General features: G+C 37.5%; 1 protein-coding gene across 12 annotated transcripts in view; it reads right to left on the bottom strand.

The window, feature by feature from the left end:
- The window catches only part of ROBO2 (roundabout guidance receptor 2), a 630,786-nt gene that overhangs the window by 53,280 nt on the left and 560,366 nt on the right, over positions 1-17,140 (bottom strand). For all 12 annotated transcript variants that reach the window (XM_053565141.1, XM_053565146.1, XM_053565142.1 and 9 more), the window contains one exon: positions 15,238-15,420. In XM_053565141.1, the coding sequence (XP_053421116.1) occupies positions 15,238-15,420 (183 nt within the window). The remainder of the gene's footprint in view (positions 1-15,237; positions 15,421-17,140) is intronic.

The raw sequence follows: 17,140 nt of genomic DNA, 5'->3' as shown, positions 1-17,140 counted from the left end.
CATGGTATTGGCACAAAACAGAGAAGTAGATATCTGGAACAGAATAGAGAACCAAGAGATGAATCCAGCTGCTTACTGTTATTTCATCTTTGACAAGCCAATTAAAAACATTCAGTGGGGAAAAGATTCCCTATTTAACAAATGGTGCTGGGTGAACTAGCTGGCAACCTGCAGAAGACTGAAACTGGACCCACACCTTTCACCATTAACTAAGATAGACTCTCACTGGATTAAAGATTTAAACTTAAGACATGAAACTATAAAAATACTAGAGGAGAGTGCAGGGAAAACCCTTGCAGAAATCGGTCTGGGTGAGTATTTTATGAGGAGGACTCCCCGGGCAATTGAAGCAGCTTCAAAAATACACTACTGGGACCTGATCAAACTAACAACCTTCTGCACAGCCAAGAACACAGTAAGTAAAGCAAGCAAACAGTCCTCAGAATGGGAGAAGATATTTGCAGGTTATGTCTCCGACAAAGGTTTAATAACCAGAATCCACAGAGAACTCAAACGCATTAGCAAGAAAAGAACAAGGGATCCCATCACAGGCTGGGCAAGGGATTTGAAGAGAAACTTCTCTGAAGAAGACAGGTGTGCAGCCTTCAGACATATGAAAAAATGCTCATCATCTTTAATCATCTGAGAAATGCAAATCAAAACTACTTTGAGATATCATCTATCTCCAGTGAGACTAGCCTATATCACAAAATCCCAAGACCAAAGATGTTGGCGTGAATGTGGAGAAAAGGGAACACTTTTGCACTGCTGGTGGGAATGCAAATTAATACATTCCTTTTGGAAAGAGATATGGAGAACACTTAGAGATCTAAAAATAGATCTGCCATTCAATCATGTAATCCCTCTACTGGGCATATACTCAGAAGAACAAAAATCACATCATAACAAAGATATTTGTACCAGAATGTTTACTGCAGCCCTATTCATAATTGCTAAGTCATGGAAAAAGGCCAAGTGCCCATCGATCCACGAATGGATTAATAAATTGTGGTATTTGTACACCATGGAATATTATGCAGTCTTAAAGAAAGATGGAGACTTTACCTCTTTCATGTTTACATGGATGGAGCTGGAACATATTCTTCTTAGTAAAGTATCTCAAGAATGGAAGAAAAAGTACCCAATGTACTCAGCCCTACTATGAGACTAATTTAGGGTTTTCACATGAAGGTTATAACCCAGTTACAACCTAAGAATACGGGGAAGGGGGAAAGGGTGGGCAGGGAGGGGGTAGGTGGGTAGAGGGAAGGGTATTGGTGGGATTACACCAGCGGTGCATCTTACAAGGGTATATGTGAAACTTGGTAAATGTGGAATGTAAGTGTCTTGGCACAGTAACTGAGAGAATGCCAGGAAGGCTATGTTAACCAGTGTGATGAAAGTGTGTCAAACGGTCTGTGAAGCTAGTGAATGATGCCCCATGATCATATCAATGTACACAGCTATGATTTAATAATAAAAGAAAAAGTAAAAATACAAACAAACAACCAAAAAAAAAAAAAAAAAGAAGTGTATGGATTGTAAAACTGCCATAAATTTGCAATTGTGACCAAATTTACAGGGATTAGCTCAATCACTGAAGAGGAAGGAAATAATACCTTTTCACACTTGTGAACCCAACATACCCTATCTTTGGAAGACAATTATTAAAGTTATTTTTTTTTACATGGTGAATACAGATGAAAATAAATACAAATTTTAATAAATTGATTTATATTTTAAGCAAATAGAATATTTTGTCACTTAAAGTATACAGACAGTGAATCTTTTTAATTTTAATAATTCTCCATAATTCATTTGTTTTTTGAGGTTAGGCTATTGAATATGATTACTCTTTAAATTTTGTAAATTTCCAAATGTAGTTCACCAGTCCTTTCTTTCAGGTCATCTATATTATCTCCTATGACACCATAATTAATCAGCATGATCATAATTACAAGGGCCTTCATGTGACAGTGAAGTATACCAAGGCTTTCAAAAAATTTTATTGGTATCTGAAATATATTACCTTACCAATTTTACACATAACATCTCAAATGGATTTTTTTTTTTATTATTGTTGGGGATTCATTGAGGGTACTATAAGCCAGGTTACACTGATTGCAATTGTTAGGTAAAGTCCCTCTTGCAATCATATCTTGCCCCCATAAAGTGTGACACAGTCAAATGGATTATAAAACAATCCTGATATAACCTTTGCATTTGCCCAGGACAGGCTTTAGACATGTGCTCAGAGGAGCTAGGTTCATTTAAATGTTGGGAATCGGGAATCAGAAGTGCCTCTGTACCACATCACATCCCTTAGATGTTTTTAACCAAAAAAGAATTAATCTGAAAAAACTAATGCAAAATATTTAGCACTGGAGATTTAAGCAAAGACCTGATTAGAGGACACACACATACAATGTGAAAATAGTACAGCTAATAATTTTTTTATCGGATGTGACTTTTTAGTGATGTGGTTTTCTAAAGGATGATCAAGAGATTGTTTTACTCTGTTAAAAGAGAGTTAAGATAATGCTGTGAGTATTACAGAGAATATGCAAAGAAGTAGGGCTCACAGTGTATACTTCTGAATGAGCTGGCTAGGAGTTATGTGAGAACTAAATAGCTCTACTTAATTTATACACTCATTTTTGTTTCCCATACAAATTTTATGTTACCAGTAAAGCAAGGAATAATATTAAAGAGAAGGAGGGCAACTGAAACAGAGGCACAAAAATTGAGTTCTACTGCACTTTTAAATATTAAGCAATGGCCAATTCTTCAAAACATGTTAAGTTCAAAGTATTATAATACTCAAAGCTTTATCAAAAATATCATTCATTACAGATTTGCAGATCTATTAGAATGTATGCCCTCTGACATGTAAGGTCCATATATGGCACTTGAGAACTACATGCTGTGAACAAAATGATTTAATTTTCAAAGTATTTCATATTCAGTATTCAGGACATAGCAATTTTCTTTTTGTGTTCCTATCATCTCTAAAATATGCTTTCAAATAGTACTAGACTGCTAATTGGGTGTCAAAACTTTTAGGAAGACATGTATCTCTGTGTCTAGCATACTAAGCATACAAAGAGAACAATTATGGTACATTATGTAAATATCTAACTTAAAGTGCTCCATACAAAATGCACTATACATGGGAATATTTCATTAGTTATGTTTCTGTCCGATTAAAAAAGAAAAAGAGTTTTCTCACAATAGTGTTGGTTAGTTGTGTTTTCAAATCAAGGGGGAAACGGGGAACCCTTTTTCAAGTGTTATTTTAGACCCCATGCTCCAAAACTTTGACATTTGTTTCATTATGAAAGCAGACCAACAGTAACTCAGCTGTAAGAGACCTTGAGAGGTACGGCAAACTACACATCGGCATGAACAATTAGAAGTCCTAAGATGGAAATTGTACCTGGTGCTTTGATAAGCATTGCGTTTGTGAATTTGTGTGTGAGCATGTAGTAAAAAGGAACATACACTGAAAATTTAGAGCTGTTTTGAGGTAAGTCTCATTTCAGTGAAAGTTTGCCTTGATGCTGAAAGAAATAGGAGTGGTGGTCAGACAATCTTGTTCTTGTCACATTTTTGATAATAACAGTTAGTAGCTTTGTGCTTATCAGAGATAAATTTGAAATAGCTATGCATCTTAATCAGGAGGCTCTCCTAGCATCTGAAATTAAGTACTTTCAAAAAATAACATACAGAAGTTTTTATTAATAGCTCAAACTATTTATTAATAGTTCTAACCTAGTACCAAGGTTTCCCAAAAGTTCCACTGATCCCACAGTCTAAAATGTTTTGAAATTATAGGAAATATTTGTAATTGATTGCAATTTTTATAAAAGACATAAGGTAGAGAGATTTTGAAGGTTATATATATCGTAGACAAAGTACATCTAATATTACCTGACAGGATAAATCCTAATCTCACGCCTGCCAGAATAAAGGAGAAAGGGGCAGAAAACATGACTCTGTGGTAAATTGACATTTTGAGGTGAGGAAGCTTTCAGAGTGCCTATCTCTGGTAGGTCACATTTTCCTACTCCAAATGGAAACTTTCATGTTTCAGCCAAGCCTCATTCCATTTCCTGATAAGCTATTTCTCAAATATGAATGTAGATTAATCCTCTTTTAATAACCATTAACTCAGCCCAGATAATCACAGTATAAAAATTCCATCAAATCTTTTAGCTGTCTTTGGATAGTTCTGTTCAATAATTTATATTGCACCGACAGTTTTAATACTTAAGTGTGAAGTGTTTAGCATTTTATAACTTGCTCACTCATATTAAACTGTTTATATTTACTGAGCTTCATAAAATCTGTTATCCTTAGAGGCAGCCATCCATCAATTAAGTATAAAAGTTTTGAAAGGGTCGGCTCTGACTTGGCCTTACTCCAAAATAGTTGAAGGGCATAGTACCTTCTGAGTTAGCAGTTCTGCAAGCAGATGGGTATCAATCACAGTGAGAAATGATAATAGGAAATGAACTATTCTTGGCAAGCTCAAAGACCAATAGATACTTTCAAATTAAGTATATAGATTTTTCAAAGAACTTCTATTAAACCATCTATCTAATGTAAGTTTACTAAAAGTGCAAACCTACTGAGAGATATCTTGTTTACAAGGAGTGAAGGAATGAGGAAGTATGGCAGATGGACAGGTAACATTCTAAATATGGATATATTAGAATTTTGCACTGAAGTGACTCGCATAGTTTATCTTTTATTGTTGTTGCTAAATTCAAGGGTTGCAAACAAAATAGTCCTTGAATTAAATCATTTCCTCCTAATGCTTTATATGATTTATATGAACATGTCACAGAGATGCAATATAACATGGTGATTGATTAAGAAAATGGTTTGATGAAGGAAAAAGACTAGAGTGCATAAGACAAAGGTACATTAAAGTATCATTGATGTTTAAGACTCTAACACTCAGCAGTTATTGCTGAGTACCCCTTTCTGGGAAGCATCCCTTGTTGGTGACGTGATGTAGCACTTAGAGGGCATAGAATAAAGGAGTAGGTTGCCAGGAATGAAAGATGAGACTAGTAGAACAAGGGCTATCCCCAGAAGGAAACCCTTTGTTGATGGATACGCTACCTTCTCAAACCCTGGAAACTCATTTTACCAAGGAATAATAAACATTATCTTCATAAGATAAAGATGTTATCCCCAACATTATAATCAAATGATGATATGTCTATAAATGCTGTCAAAGAGCAAGGAAGACAATCAAGTGGTTGTTTTCCTGGCGTTTTGTGCAAGACAGTCTCAGCAATTTAAAAGCCTACCTACAGCACAGAAGATTAATAAGCAATGTCAAAATCAGTTACTAAGACATTTATACTTCTTACCAAAGTTAATACTAGAAATTAAAGATGAAATAGAGTTTTAAATAGAATTTAAAAACTTTTAAAGCATTTGTAGGATAATGTTAAATTAAAATTATTCCTTAAAAACTCTATGAGGTAAAATATTATAAGAATTCATTTTTATTGCTATTGTTGTAGAAAATATTTTGAGATATCATCTGACTCCAGTGAGACTAGCCTATATCACAAAATCCCAAGACCAGAGATGTTGGCGTGGATGTGGAGAAAAGGGAACACTTTTGCATTGCTGGTGGGAATGCAAATTAATACATTCCTTTTGGAAAGAGATATGGAGAACACTTAAAGATCTAAAAATAGATCTGCCATTCAATCCTGTAATCCCCCTACTGGGCATATACCCAGAACACCAAAAATCACACCATAACAAAGATATCTGTATCAGAATATTTATTGCAGCCCTATTCATAATTGCTAAGTCATGGAAAAAGCCCAAGTGCCCATTGATCCACGAATGGATCAATAAATTGTGGTATATGTACACCATGGAATATTATGCAGCCTTAAAGAAAGATGGAGACTTTACCTCTTTCATGTTTACATGGATGGAGCTGGAACACATTCTTCTTAGTAAAGTGTCTCAAGAATGGAAGAAAAAGTACCCAATGTACTCACCCTTATTATGAAACTAATGTAGGACCTTCACATGAAAGCTATATCCCAGTTATAACCTAAGAATAGGGAGAAAGGGCAAAGGGAGGGGAGGGAGGGGGGAGGAAGGGGGAAGAAGGGGGATTAATGGGACTACACCTGCGGTGTATCTTACAAGGGTATATGTGAATCCTAGTAAATGTGGAATGTAAAGGTCTTAGCAAAATAACTAAGAAAATGCTACAAAAGCTATGTTAACTAATGTGATGAAAATGTGTCAAACGATATATGAACCAAGTGTATGGTGCCCCATGATCATACTAACGTACACAGCTATGGTATAATAAAAAAATTAAAAAAAAAAAAAAAGAAAAGAAAAGAGTGGAAAACCAAAAAAAAAAAAATAAAATAAAATAAAATTGGAATTGGTCCAGCCACTTTCCCCACTGACTGAAGTGGTGCTGTCCCCAACCGAGCTATGGAAGAGAGGGGGTGGAGACAAGATGGCTGATTGAAGCCAGCTTTCCACAGAGGCTCCCATCAAGAAGGAGAGATAAAGGACAGAAATTTAGCAAGTAACCTGGTGGATTAGAGCTACACCAAGAGAGAAGGTTGAAGAACTGAAGAACACACATCAACCCTGCTGAGGCAAGCTGTGACCCAAAGGATACAAACAAAAGGTACAAAATCCATCACCAAATTGTTCGGAGTCCCCTCACCAATGAGAATGGCTTGGAGTACCCCACAAACAAATGAGCAGAGTTCAAAAGTCCTCCCACTATACTCCACAGGAGAGACCCTCTAAAAACTGGACCTACCTCCCTACTAGGGTGCCATGGCGCTCTCCTGCCAGGCATAAAACTGTGTAAAACTGAATATATTCTCTACCTGCAATTCTGAGCTCCCAGCACTCCCCTCCACTCTTACTCTGAGGTCTGGAGGCCTGTCCCCCAGGACTCCAGATTCTTGGGTGATTTCTCAAGGGGTGTGGACAGGGCCTGGACTGCAGCTGGTCAGTGCGGATTCTGTGGCATTGGAGTGAGGAGATGACAGTTGGCTGAGAGGGAACCACATTGGAGCGGCATCGCCCTGAGGCACAGAGCAGTAGCCATTCTTGGCAACAATAGGGACCACCGCCAGATATTCCGAAGCCACAACCCCTGTTTTCCTGGGCAACCAGAGGAGGCTGGGCATCTTCTCAGATGGCAACCACCGCAGAACAGATCTGGGACTGAAACACAGGCCCCGCGAGTAAAGGTAGTGGTATTGGCCTGGGTGGAGCGCGGGGACTAGAAAACACACCTGCAGACCTGGGAAATTCCCAGCATGGGGCTGACCTAGAGGACCGCTTTATTGAGCCTAAGACGTACCCAGCCCTCAGGGGATCACCAGTCTATAGACAAAGGAAAGCAGGAGGCTACAACTGACCATGCTATGAATACAAACCTGCAGGAGTGAAGACAGGACCTGAGGTACAGGTTCTGGGAACTCAAAACAGTTTCTCTTCTGCAGAGGAATTTAGCAGGGACAGAAACAAACTCCCCAATGTTGTTTTGTTCTGTCAGTAACATCAATCGGGATGGGGCTGGAACTGAGTGAACACCCCCCAGCCTCCATCAAGCACCCGAGGTTGTCAGGCCTCACCACCCCCTGCTGGATAAAGGCAGAGTGCAGTGGCCAGGCTGAGCAGATACAGATTTCCTTGTGATTCAGTCAGGTACAAATCCCTGGAGTATTTGCTCACTGGAGGCAACTGAGTCACAGCCCTGCGGGGGCTATCAGTGACTAGGTATGACAGAGGTGCAAGGTGGGGAAAGAAGCATCAACCTTCCCAGGCTACTCTATTTGCTGGGCGGGTCGTCCTGACTTCACAGAGTACTGGAGCAAGTCATATTTGAGTTTTCACCATACCCCTGCCATCCAGTTCCCAGAGACCTTTGAAACTCTCTCACCTGAGACAGGTGCTCACTGAGACAATTGATTTGGAACTTTTGAACTGAGCCAATCGCCTGAGGACTAGTCAAGCGGTGCCATGGGTGTGTGGTTGTAGGAAGGTTTGATTTGCCTTTTCCAATTGTTGCCTTTGGGGGGCAGGGTGACTTAATTGCTGGTATTTCTCCATAGCTGAAGCTTCAACCCAGAGTAAATGTTTCACTAGGGTCAAACAGAGACCAGCTGAAAACAAGACAGAACCACTTAGCCCCACCACACCAAATACCCTGTTTCCCCTAAAATAAGGCATCCTCCAAAAATAAGACCTACTTACAGGAAAGATAAGACGTCCCCTGAAAATAAGACCTAGCACATCTTTGGGAGCACACCTTAAAATAACATACTGTCTTATTTTCGGGGAAACAGGGAAGGTCCCCAGTCTCTCAGGCCGTAGCATTGTACGGGTCCTCAACAAAGGTCCAGGGGAAAAGTCAAACGGTGTAAAATAATCATGGGGCAGAATCAGCAGAAAAACTCTGGTAGCATGAATAACCAGAATAGACCAACACCCCCAAGGAAAGATATGGCAGATGTAACTGAAGATCCCATTCATAAACAGCTTGCCGAGATGTCAGAAATAGAATTCAGAATTTGGATTGCAAACAAGATTAATAGCATGGAGGAAAATTTGGAATTAGAAATTCAAAGAGCAATTCAAAAGTCAGAATTAGAAATTCGAGGAGAAATTCAAAAGTTGTCTCAAGAAATTAATGAATTTAAAGACAAAACCACTAAAGATTTTGATGCACTGAAGCAAGAATTTGCAGCCCTCAAAGATCTGAAAAATACAGAAGAATCCCTCAGTAAAAGAGCGGAGCAAGCAGAAGAAAGGATTTCTGACATTAAAGACAAAGCTTTTGAATGCCCCCAAACTCTCAAAGAGGAAGAGAAATGGAGAGCAAAAACAGATCATTTCCTCAGAGAGCTTTGGGATAATTCAAAGAAGGCTAATATCTGCCTCATTGGAATCCCTGAAAGTGATGGAGTGGCCTCGCAAGGCACAGAGACCCTTCTCCATGAAATTATGAAAGAGAATTTTCCAGACATGACAAGTGATTCAGATATTTGGACAGCAGACTATTTCAGAACCACAGCACGACTCAATCCAAATAAGACATCCTCCAGGCATATTATAATTAACTTCAGTAGTGTAAATTCTGAAACTAGCCAGTCGTAAGAAATCCATTACCTACAAAGGGAAGAATACTGGAATGACTGCAGATCTCTCTGCTGAAACTTTTCAAACCAGAAGAGGATGGTCATCGACTTTTAATGTCCTAAAACAAAATAACTTTCAACACCAGATCCTGTATCCAGCTAAACTGAGTTTCATTTATGATGGAGAAATTAAATACTTTAATGACATTCATATGTTGAAGAAATTTGCCATAACCAAACCAGCTCTTCGGGATATTCTCACACCTATCCTCCAAAATGACCGGCCCAATCCTCTGCCACAAAAATAAACTCACTCAGAAACTTTTGATTAAACTCCAACTTCCACAGTGATGAAAGGATTAAAAATGTCCACTGGACTTTTGAAAAACTCGATACCCAAAATTTCACCAGACTTATCAATATTCTCCATTAATGTGAATGGCTTAAACTGCCCTCTAAAGAGGCACAGGTTAGCTGCCTGGATACAAAAACTTAGGCAAGATATTTGCTGCATATGAGAGTCACATCTCACCTTCAAAGATAAATATAGACTAGAGTGAACGGATGGTCATCCATATTTCAGGCAAATGGTAGCCAGAAAAAAGCAAGTGCTGCAATTCTATTTGCAGACACAATAGGCTTTAAACCAACAAACGTAAGGAATTACAAAAATGGTCACTTCATATTTGTTAAGGGTAATACTCAAAATGATGAGAGTTCACTTATAAATATTTATGCACCCAACCAGATTGCGCCTCAATTCATAAGAGAAACTCTAACAGACATTAGCAACTTGATTTCCTCCAGCTCCATAATAGTTGGAGATTTCAACACTCCTTTGGCAGTGTTGGATAGAAGGTGAGCAAAGAAATCTTAGATTTAAAACTAATGATCCAACATTTGGATTTAGCAGACATCTACAGAACATTTCATTCCAACAAAAGCGAATACACATACTTCTCATCAGCCCACAGAGCATACTCCAAAATTGATCACATCTTAGGTCACAAGTCTAACCTCAGTAAATTTAAAGGAATAGAAATTATTCCTTGCATCCTCTCAGACCACCATGGAATAAAAGTTGAACTCAGTAACAACAGGAACCTGCATTCTCATACAAAAACGTGGAAGTTAAATAACCTTAAGCTGAATGATAGCTGGGTCAGAGTTGAGATCAAGAATGAAATTGCCAAATTTTTGGAATAAAACAACAATGAAGACACGAATTATCAGAACCTCTGGGATACCGCAAAGGCAGTCCTAACAGGGAAATTTATAGCACTGTAAGCCTTCCTCAAGAGAATGGAAAGACAAGAAGTTAACAACTTAAGGGACATCTCAAGCAACTGGAAAAGGAAGAACATTCCAACCCCAAAGCAAGTAGAAGAAAAGAAATAACCAAAATTAGAGCAGAATTAAATGAAATTGAAAAAAAAAAAGAATTATACAACAGATCAATAAATCAAAAGGTTGGTTTTTTGAAGAGGTCAATAAAATAGATAAACCTTGGCTTGGCGCCTGTGGCTCACGCGGCTAAGAGCCAGCCACATACACCTGAGCTGGTGGGTTTGAAACCGGCCTGGGCCTGCCAAAAGACAATGACAGCTGCAACACCCCCCCCCCCCAAAAAAAATAGCCAGGCCTTGTGGCAGGCACCTGTAGTCCCAAATACTTGGGAGGGGGAGGCAGGAGAATTGCTTGAGCCCAGGAGTTGGAGTTGCTGTGAGCAGTGATACCATAGTACTATACCCACAGTGACAGCTTGAAGCTGTCTCAAAAAATAAATAAATAAATAAATAAAAATAGTTAAACCTTTAGCTAACCTGACCAGGAAAAAAAAAGAGTAAAATCTCTAATCTCATCAATCAGAAATGAGAAAGGCAAAATAACAACAGACTCCTCAGAAATTCAAAAAATCCTTAATGAATATTACAAGAAACTTTATTCTCAGAAATATGAAAATCCGAAGGAAATTGACCAATACTTGGAAGCACATCACCTTCCAAGACTTAGCCAGAATCAAGTGGAAATTTTGAACAGGCCAATATCAAGTTCTGAAATAGCATAAACCATATGAAATCTCGCTGAAAAGAAAAGCCCAGGACAAGACGGCTTCACTTCAGAATTCTACCAATCCTTTTAAGAGGAACTAGTACCTATATTACTCAACCTGTTCCAAAAGGTAGAAAAAGAAGGAAGACTACCCAACACGTTCTGTGAAGCAAACATCACCCTGATCCCCAAACCAGGAAAAGATATAACAAGGGAAGAAAATTATAGACCAATATCACTAATGAATATAGATGCAAAAATATTCAACAAGATCATAACAAACAGAATGCAGCAACACATCAAACAAATTATACATCATGACCAACTTGGTTTTATCCCAGGGTCTCAAGGCTGGTTCAATATACGTAAATCTATAAGTATAATTCAGCATATAAACAAATTAAAAAACAAAGACTATATGATTCTCTCAATTGATGCAGAAAAAGCTTTTGCTAATATCCAGCATCCCTTCATGATCAGACACTTAAGAAAATTGGTATAGAAGGGACATTTCCTAAACTGATAGAAGCCATCTAAAAAAAAACGACAGCCAATATCGTATTGAATGGAGTTAAATTGAAATCATTTCCACTCAGATCAGGAACCAGACTTGGCAGCCCACTGTCTCCACTGCTCTTTAACATTGTAATGAAAGTTTTAGCCACCGCAATTTGGGAAGAAAAGGCTATCGAGGGTATACATATAGGGTCAGAAGAGATTAAACTTTCTCTCTTCGCAGATGATATGATTGTATATCTGGAAAACACCAGGGATTCTACTACAAAACTCTTAGAAGTGATCAAGGAATACAGCAGCATCAAAAGTTACAAAATCAACATTCATAAATTGGTAGCCTTTATATATACCAACAATAGTCAAGTTGAAAAAACAGTTAAGGACTCTATTCCATTCACAGTAGTGCCAAAGAATGTAATATTTGGGAGTTTATTTAACAAAGGACATGAAAGATCTCTATAAGAGAACTACGAAACTCTAAGAAAAGAAATAGCTGAAAATGTTAACAAATGGAACAACATACCATGCTCATGGCTGGGAAGAATCAACATTGTTAAAATGTCTACACTACCCAAAGCAACATACAATTTTAACACAATCCCTATTAAAGCTCCACTATCATACTTTAAAGATCTTGAAAAAATAATACTTCATTTTATATGGAATCAGAAAAAACCTTGAATAGCCAAGACATTACTCAGAAATAAAAATAAAGCAGGAGGAATCAACGCTACCAGACCTCAGACTATACTATAAATCGATAATGATCAAAATAGCATGGTACTGTCACAAAAACAGAGAAGTAGATGTCTGGAACAGAATAGAGAACCAAGAGATGAACCCAGCTACTTACCGTTATTTCATCTTTGACAAGCCAATTAAAAACATTCAGTTTGGAAAGATTCCCTGTGTAACAAATGGTGCTGGGTGAACTGGCTGGCAACCTGCAGAAGACTGAAACTCGACCTACACCTTTCACCATTAACTAAGATAGACTCTCACTGAATTAAAGATTTAAACTTAAGACCTGAAAGTATAAAAGTACTAGAAGAGAGTGCAGGGAAAACTCTTGAAGAAATTGGTCTAGGCAAGCATTTTATGAGGAGGATCTCCCGGGCAATTGAAGCAGCTTCAAAAATACACTACTGGGACCTGATCAAACCAAAAGGCTTCTGCACAGCCAAGAACACAGTAAGTAAAGCAAGCAAACAGTCCTCAGAATGGGAGAAGATATTTGCAGGTTATGTCTCCGACAATAGTTTAATAACAAGAATCCACAGAGAACTAAAACGTATAAGCAAGAAAAGAACAAGTGATCCCATCGCAGGCTGGGCAAGGGACTTGAAGAGAAACTTCTCTGAAGAAGACAGGTGTTTGACCTACAAACATATGAAAAAATGCTCATCATCCTTAATCATTAGAGAAATGCAAATCAAAACTACTTTGAGATATCATCTAACTCCAGTAAGATTATCCCATATCACAAAATCCCAAGACCAAAGATGTTGGCGTGGATGTGGAGAAAAGGGAACATCTGTACACTGCTGGTGGGAATGCAAATTAATACATTCCATTTTGAAAGATGATTGGAGAACACAGCGTTCTAAAAATAGATCTGCCATTCAATCCCATAATTCCTCTAGTAGGTATATACCCTGGAGACCAAAAATCACATTATAACAAAGATATTTGTACCAGAATGTTTATTGCAGCCCAATTCATAATTGCTAAGTCATGGAAAAAGCCCAAGTGCCCATTGATCCACGAATGGATTAATAAATTGTGGTATATGTACACCAAGGAATATTATGCAGCCTTAAAGAAAGATGGAAACTTTACCTCTTTCATGTTTACATGGATGGAGCTGGAACATATTTTTCTTAGTAAAGTATCTCAAGAATGGAAGAATTGTATCCAATGTACTCATCCCTACTATGAAACTAATTTATGGCTTTCACATGAAAGCTACAACCCAATTATAACCCCAGAATATGGGGAAGGGGGAGAGGGAGTAGAGGGAGTGGGAAGGATGCGCGGAGGGAAGGTGATTGGTGGGATTACTCCTGCAGTGCATCTTACAAGGGTACATGTGAAACTTAGTAAATGTAGAATATAAGTGTCTTAACACAATAACTAAGAAAATGTCAGGAAGGCTATGTTAACCAGTGTGATGAAACTGTGTCAAATGGTCTATAAAACCAGTGTATAGTGCCCCATGATCGCATTAATGTACACAGCTACGATTTAATAATAAAATAATACTACTAATAATAACAAAGTGGAGCAATTTTTCAACTCATATTTGTGAGGTTATTGTAACGTTGGCAACAAAAGCATGTAAGGGCAGTAGTAGACAAGCTTATTTGTAGGCATGGATGCAGAAATTATAAATAAAATATTTATTTTAAATCCCCCCCAAAAATAATAAAATTGGAATTGAACATAGCTTCAGTACTGAGTTCAGTCTCTCACTGGTTAACTCCATCTGTCTATCTCCCCTTTTCCCTCTCTTACTCTCTCTATAGTTGTCTCCCCCTTTCTCTCTCCCTTAGGGATATTTTGAAGACTTCAGTTTCTAACCCCCTTGAAACTTTGCCTGAGATTCTTAGAAGAGAACATTTTTTCAAACATATTCAAACATGCAGACATGGAGGGCCATTTTTCCATCTTCTGCTTATCTTCCTTCTCCTTTTGCTTCCTTCTCCTTTTTTTGTCCTTGTAAAATGCTGCTTATTTTCATTTAGATTAAATATTTTGCTTTATCATTCTCATATATTCTGGTCAAATTTTTGTTTGCTTATATTTCCCATCTGAGATGTGTTCTACTGTAATTCACATCGTAATATACCAAGAATGTATTTCAAATCTCTCTCTCTCTCTCTTTCTTTCTCTTTTTCTTCTCTCCTTCGTCCCTCCCTCCCCCCTCCCTCCCTTCCTTTCTTCCTTCCTTTCTCACTTTTCTCCTCTCCCTCTCTTTCTCTCCTCTCCTTCTCTCCTCTTTCTCTGTCTTTCTTTCTCACTTTCCCTCTCTCCTTCTCTCTTTCTCTGTCTTTCTTATTAAATCTCATTCTGCATAGCTCACCACAACCTCCACCTCTGGCCTCAAGTAACACCCCTGGCTCAGGCTCCTGAGTAACTGGGAGTGCTCCATTATACCCAGCTAATCAAATGTTTCCTTTCATTCTGTACATTTTAGTCATACTCTTACTTAAATCCACTTCTCAAACAATGACTTCATGGCATGCAAAGTAAGTCTGGGAGGAGTGTATGTGTGTGGTTTTAAAGAATTAGTTAAGAAAAAATGTTAAGCATTTTATCAGTCAGTAGTCTTGTATTTCATTGGAGATACAAACAAAGATGTTTTCTAGTTATAAAGCAATATGGTCAGGAGCAATGCTTTGAAGCATGTTGTGTAAAATAGCATTTTATGGAAGAGGTTTTTAAAACAAGCCAAAATCACACATTCATTTTTCCATTCCATTCCTCTTAGCTGGAAACAATCTCTTACCAGCATAGTTACTGAGTCCCTTTCTCTTCTTTCTTCGCCAATACAACCAGATGCTAAAACCCATCAAAATTACCCAGCAGGCACCACCAATACCAGCTATAAAGGCTGGTTGCTTCACAACATCAGTGATTTGTTCAGTTATGCTGTTATTGTTTTCAGTAATGACAACTTCATTACGCCTCCCTAGGGAAGAAACAATAGTATTACTAAATAGTAAGACAAAAATAAACACAGGAATACATACACAATGTACTAAAGGCACCGAAAATTTCTCTGAAGACAACATTTTTTTGTTGTTGTTGTTCTGAACCTGGCACATTATTGATAAGCATATTTTATAATTTTGAAGAGAAGAGTCATCAATTAAGAACATCACTTTCCTGTATTTTCGTTTGCTGTGGACAGATTCAGAATCACTTCTTGAGTTAGTTTTATTATTAAAACAAAGTACTAGAAGTTGAAATAATGGCAACTTTTCTTGAGTAAGTTAAAGTGTTTCCTAATAGAGTTCTCATTTTTGAAAAAGAAATTAAATCTTTTTTCTTTTTTTTTTTGTAGAGACATAGTCTCACTTTATGGCCCTCGGTAGAGTGCCGTGGCATCACACAGCTCACAGCAACCTCCAACTCCTGGGCTTAAGCGATTCTCTTGCCTCAGCCTCCCGAGTAGCTGGGACTACAGGCGCCCGCCACAACGCCCGGCTAAAAAGAAATTAAATCTTTTAATACAGAACATTTTAAAATTTCCTTTTGGCTAAGCACTATTTATATTCAAATACAGTAGAATCTATGTAAGTTGACTACTGAAGGGAGCCTAACAGATTGGTCAACATGAGAAGGTGGTCAATATAAGGAACAAGGCCCACTGTACTGATACTTACATGTGGTGCATGTCTGGTCTCTGAAAATTAGGCCAATTTTAAGACCATAGTTATGATTCACAAGAACATGTAACTTCATATGGTCCTTTATATTCTTTTAATAACTTAATTTTGATCAAATATCGTTCAATTTCTGAAAACTACTATATAAAGCAATGAAAATTACATAAACAGCATTTCATAGAGATCAGCATGCATAATTAAAATATCATTAAAAGATAAAACTCACGTATTCCCTTGAAGTATTTGAAATTAATTTAAAAATACACTTCAAAGTTGAATGTAAAAGGCAACTTTAAAATTAATTTTAAGTTCTTGATAATTGAGATATACATTTATTTGGACTAAGATTGTTTTAGAAGTGTTCATGTTTTGAAAATTTAGAACTTAAAGATAATTTTTTTTAAATCTCAATCCATAGTATAAAAGGTTTCCCTTCACTTCACATCCACACCAGCATCAGTTGCTTTGAGACTTTGTGATGTGGGGTATTCTCACTGACATTAGGTGATAGCTCAGGGTGGTTTTGATTTGCATATCTCTGATGACCAGGAAGGATGAGCAGTTTCTCAAATTTTTGTTAGCCATTTGTCTGTCTTCACTAGAGATAGTTCTGCTTATATCTCTCGCCCAATGGTAGATGGGATTGATTTCTCTTTTTTTTATTAATTTGAGCTCTCTGTAGATTCTAGTTATCAACTCATTGTTAGATTCAAACCCTACAAATATCTTTTCTTATTCTGAAGGTTATCATTTGCTTTAATTGTTGTGTCCTTAGCTGTGTAGAAGCTTTTCAGCTTAATTAAGTCCCATTTGTTAACTTTTACACTGTTTGTGGAACTGCAAATTAATACAACCTTTTTGGAAGGAAGTATAGAAAATCCTCAAAGACACAAATTAGACCTCCCATTTGATGCTGCAATCCCATTACCCAGAAGAAAAAAAATCCTTTTGTCATAAGGACATTTGCACTAGACTGTTTATTGCAGTTTAATTTTTTTATTATTATTATATTATTATTTT

The sequence above is a fragment of the Nycticebus coucang genome, chromosome 16 (genome assembly GCF_027406575.1).
Source record: "Nycticebus coucang isolate mNycCou1 chromosome 16, mNycCou1.pri, whole genome shotgun sequence".
NCBI lineage: Eukaryota > Metazoa > Chordata > Mammalia > Primates > Lorisidae > Nycticebus > Nycticebus coucang.
The sequence above is the reverse complement of the archived record's forward strand: the minus strand, read 5'-3'. Positions and strand labels throughout refer to the sequence as shown.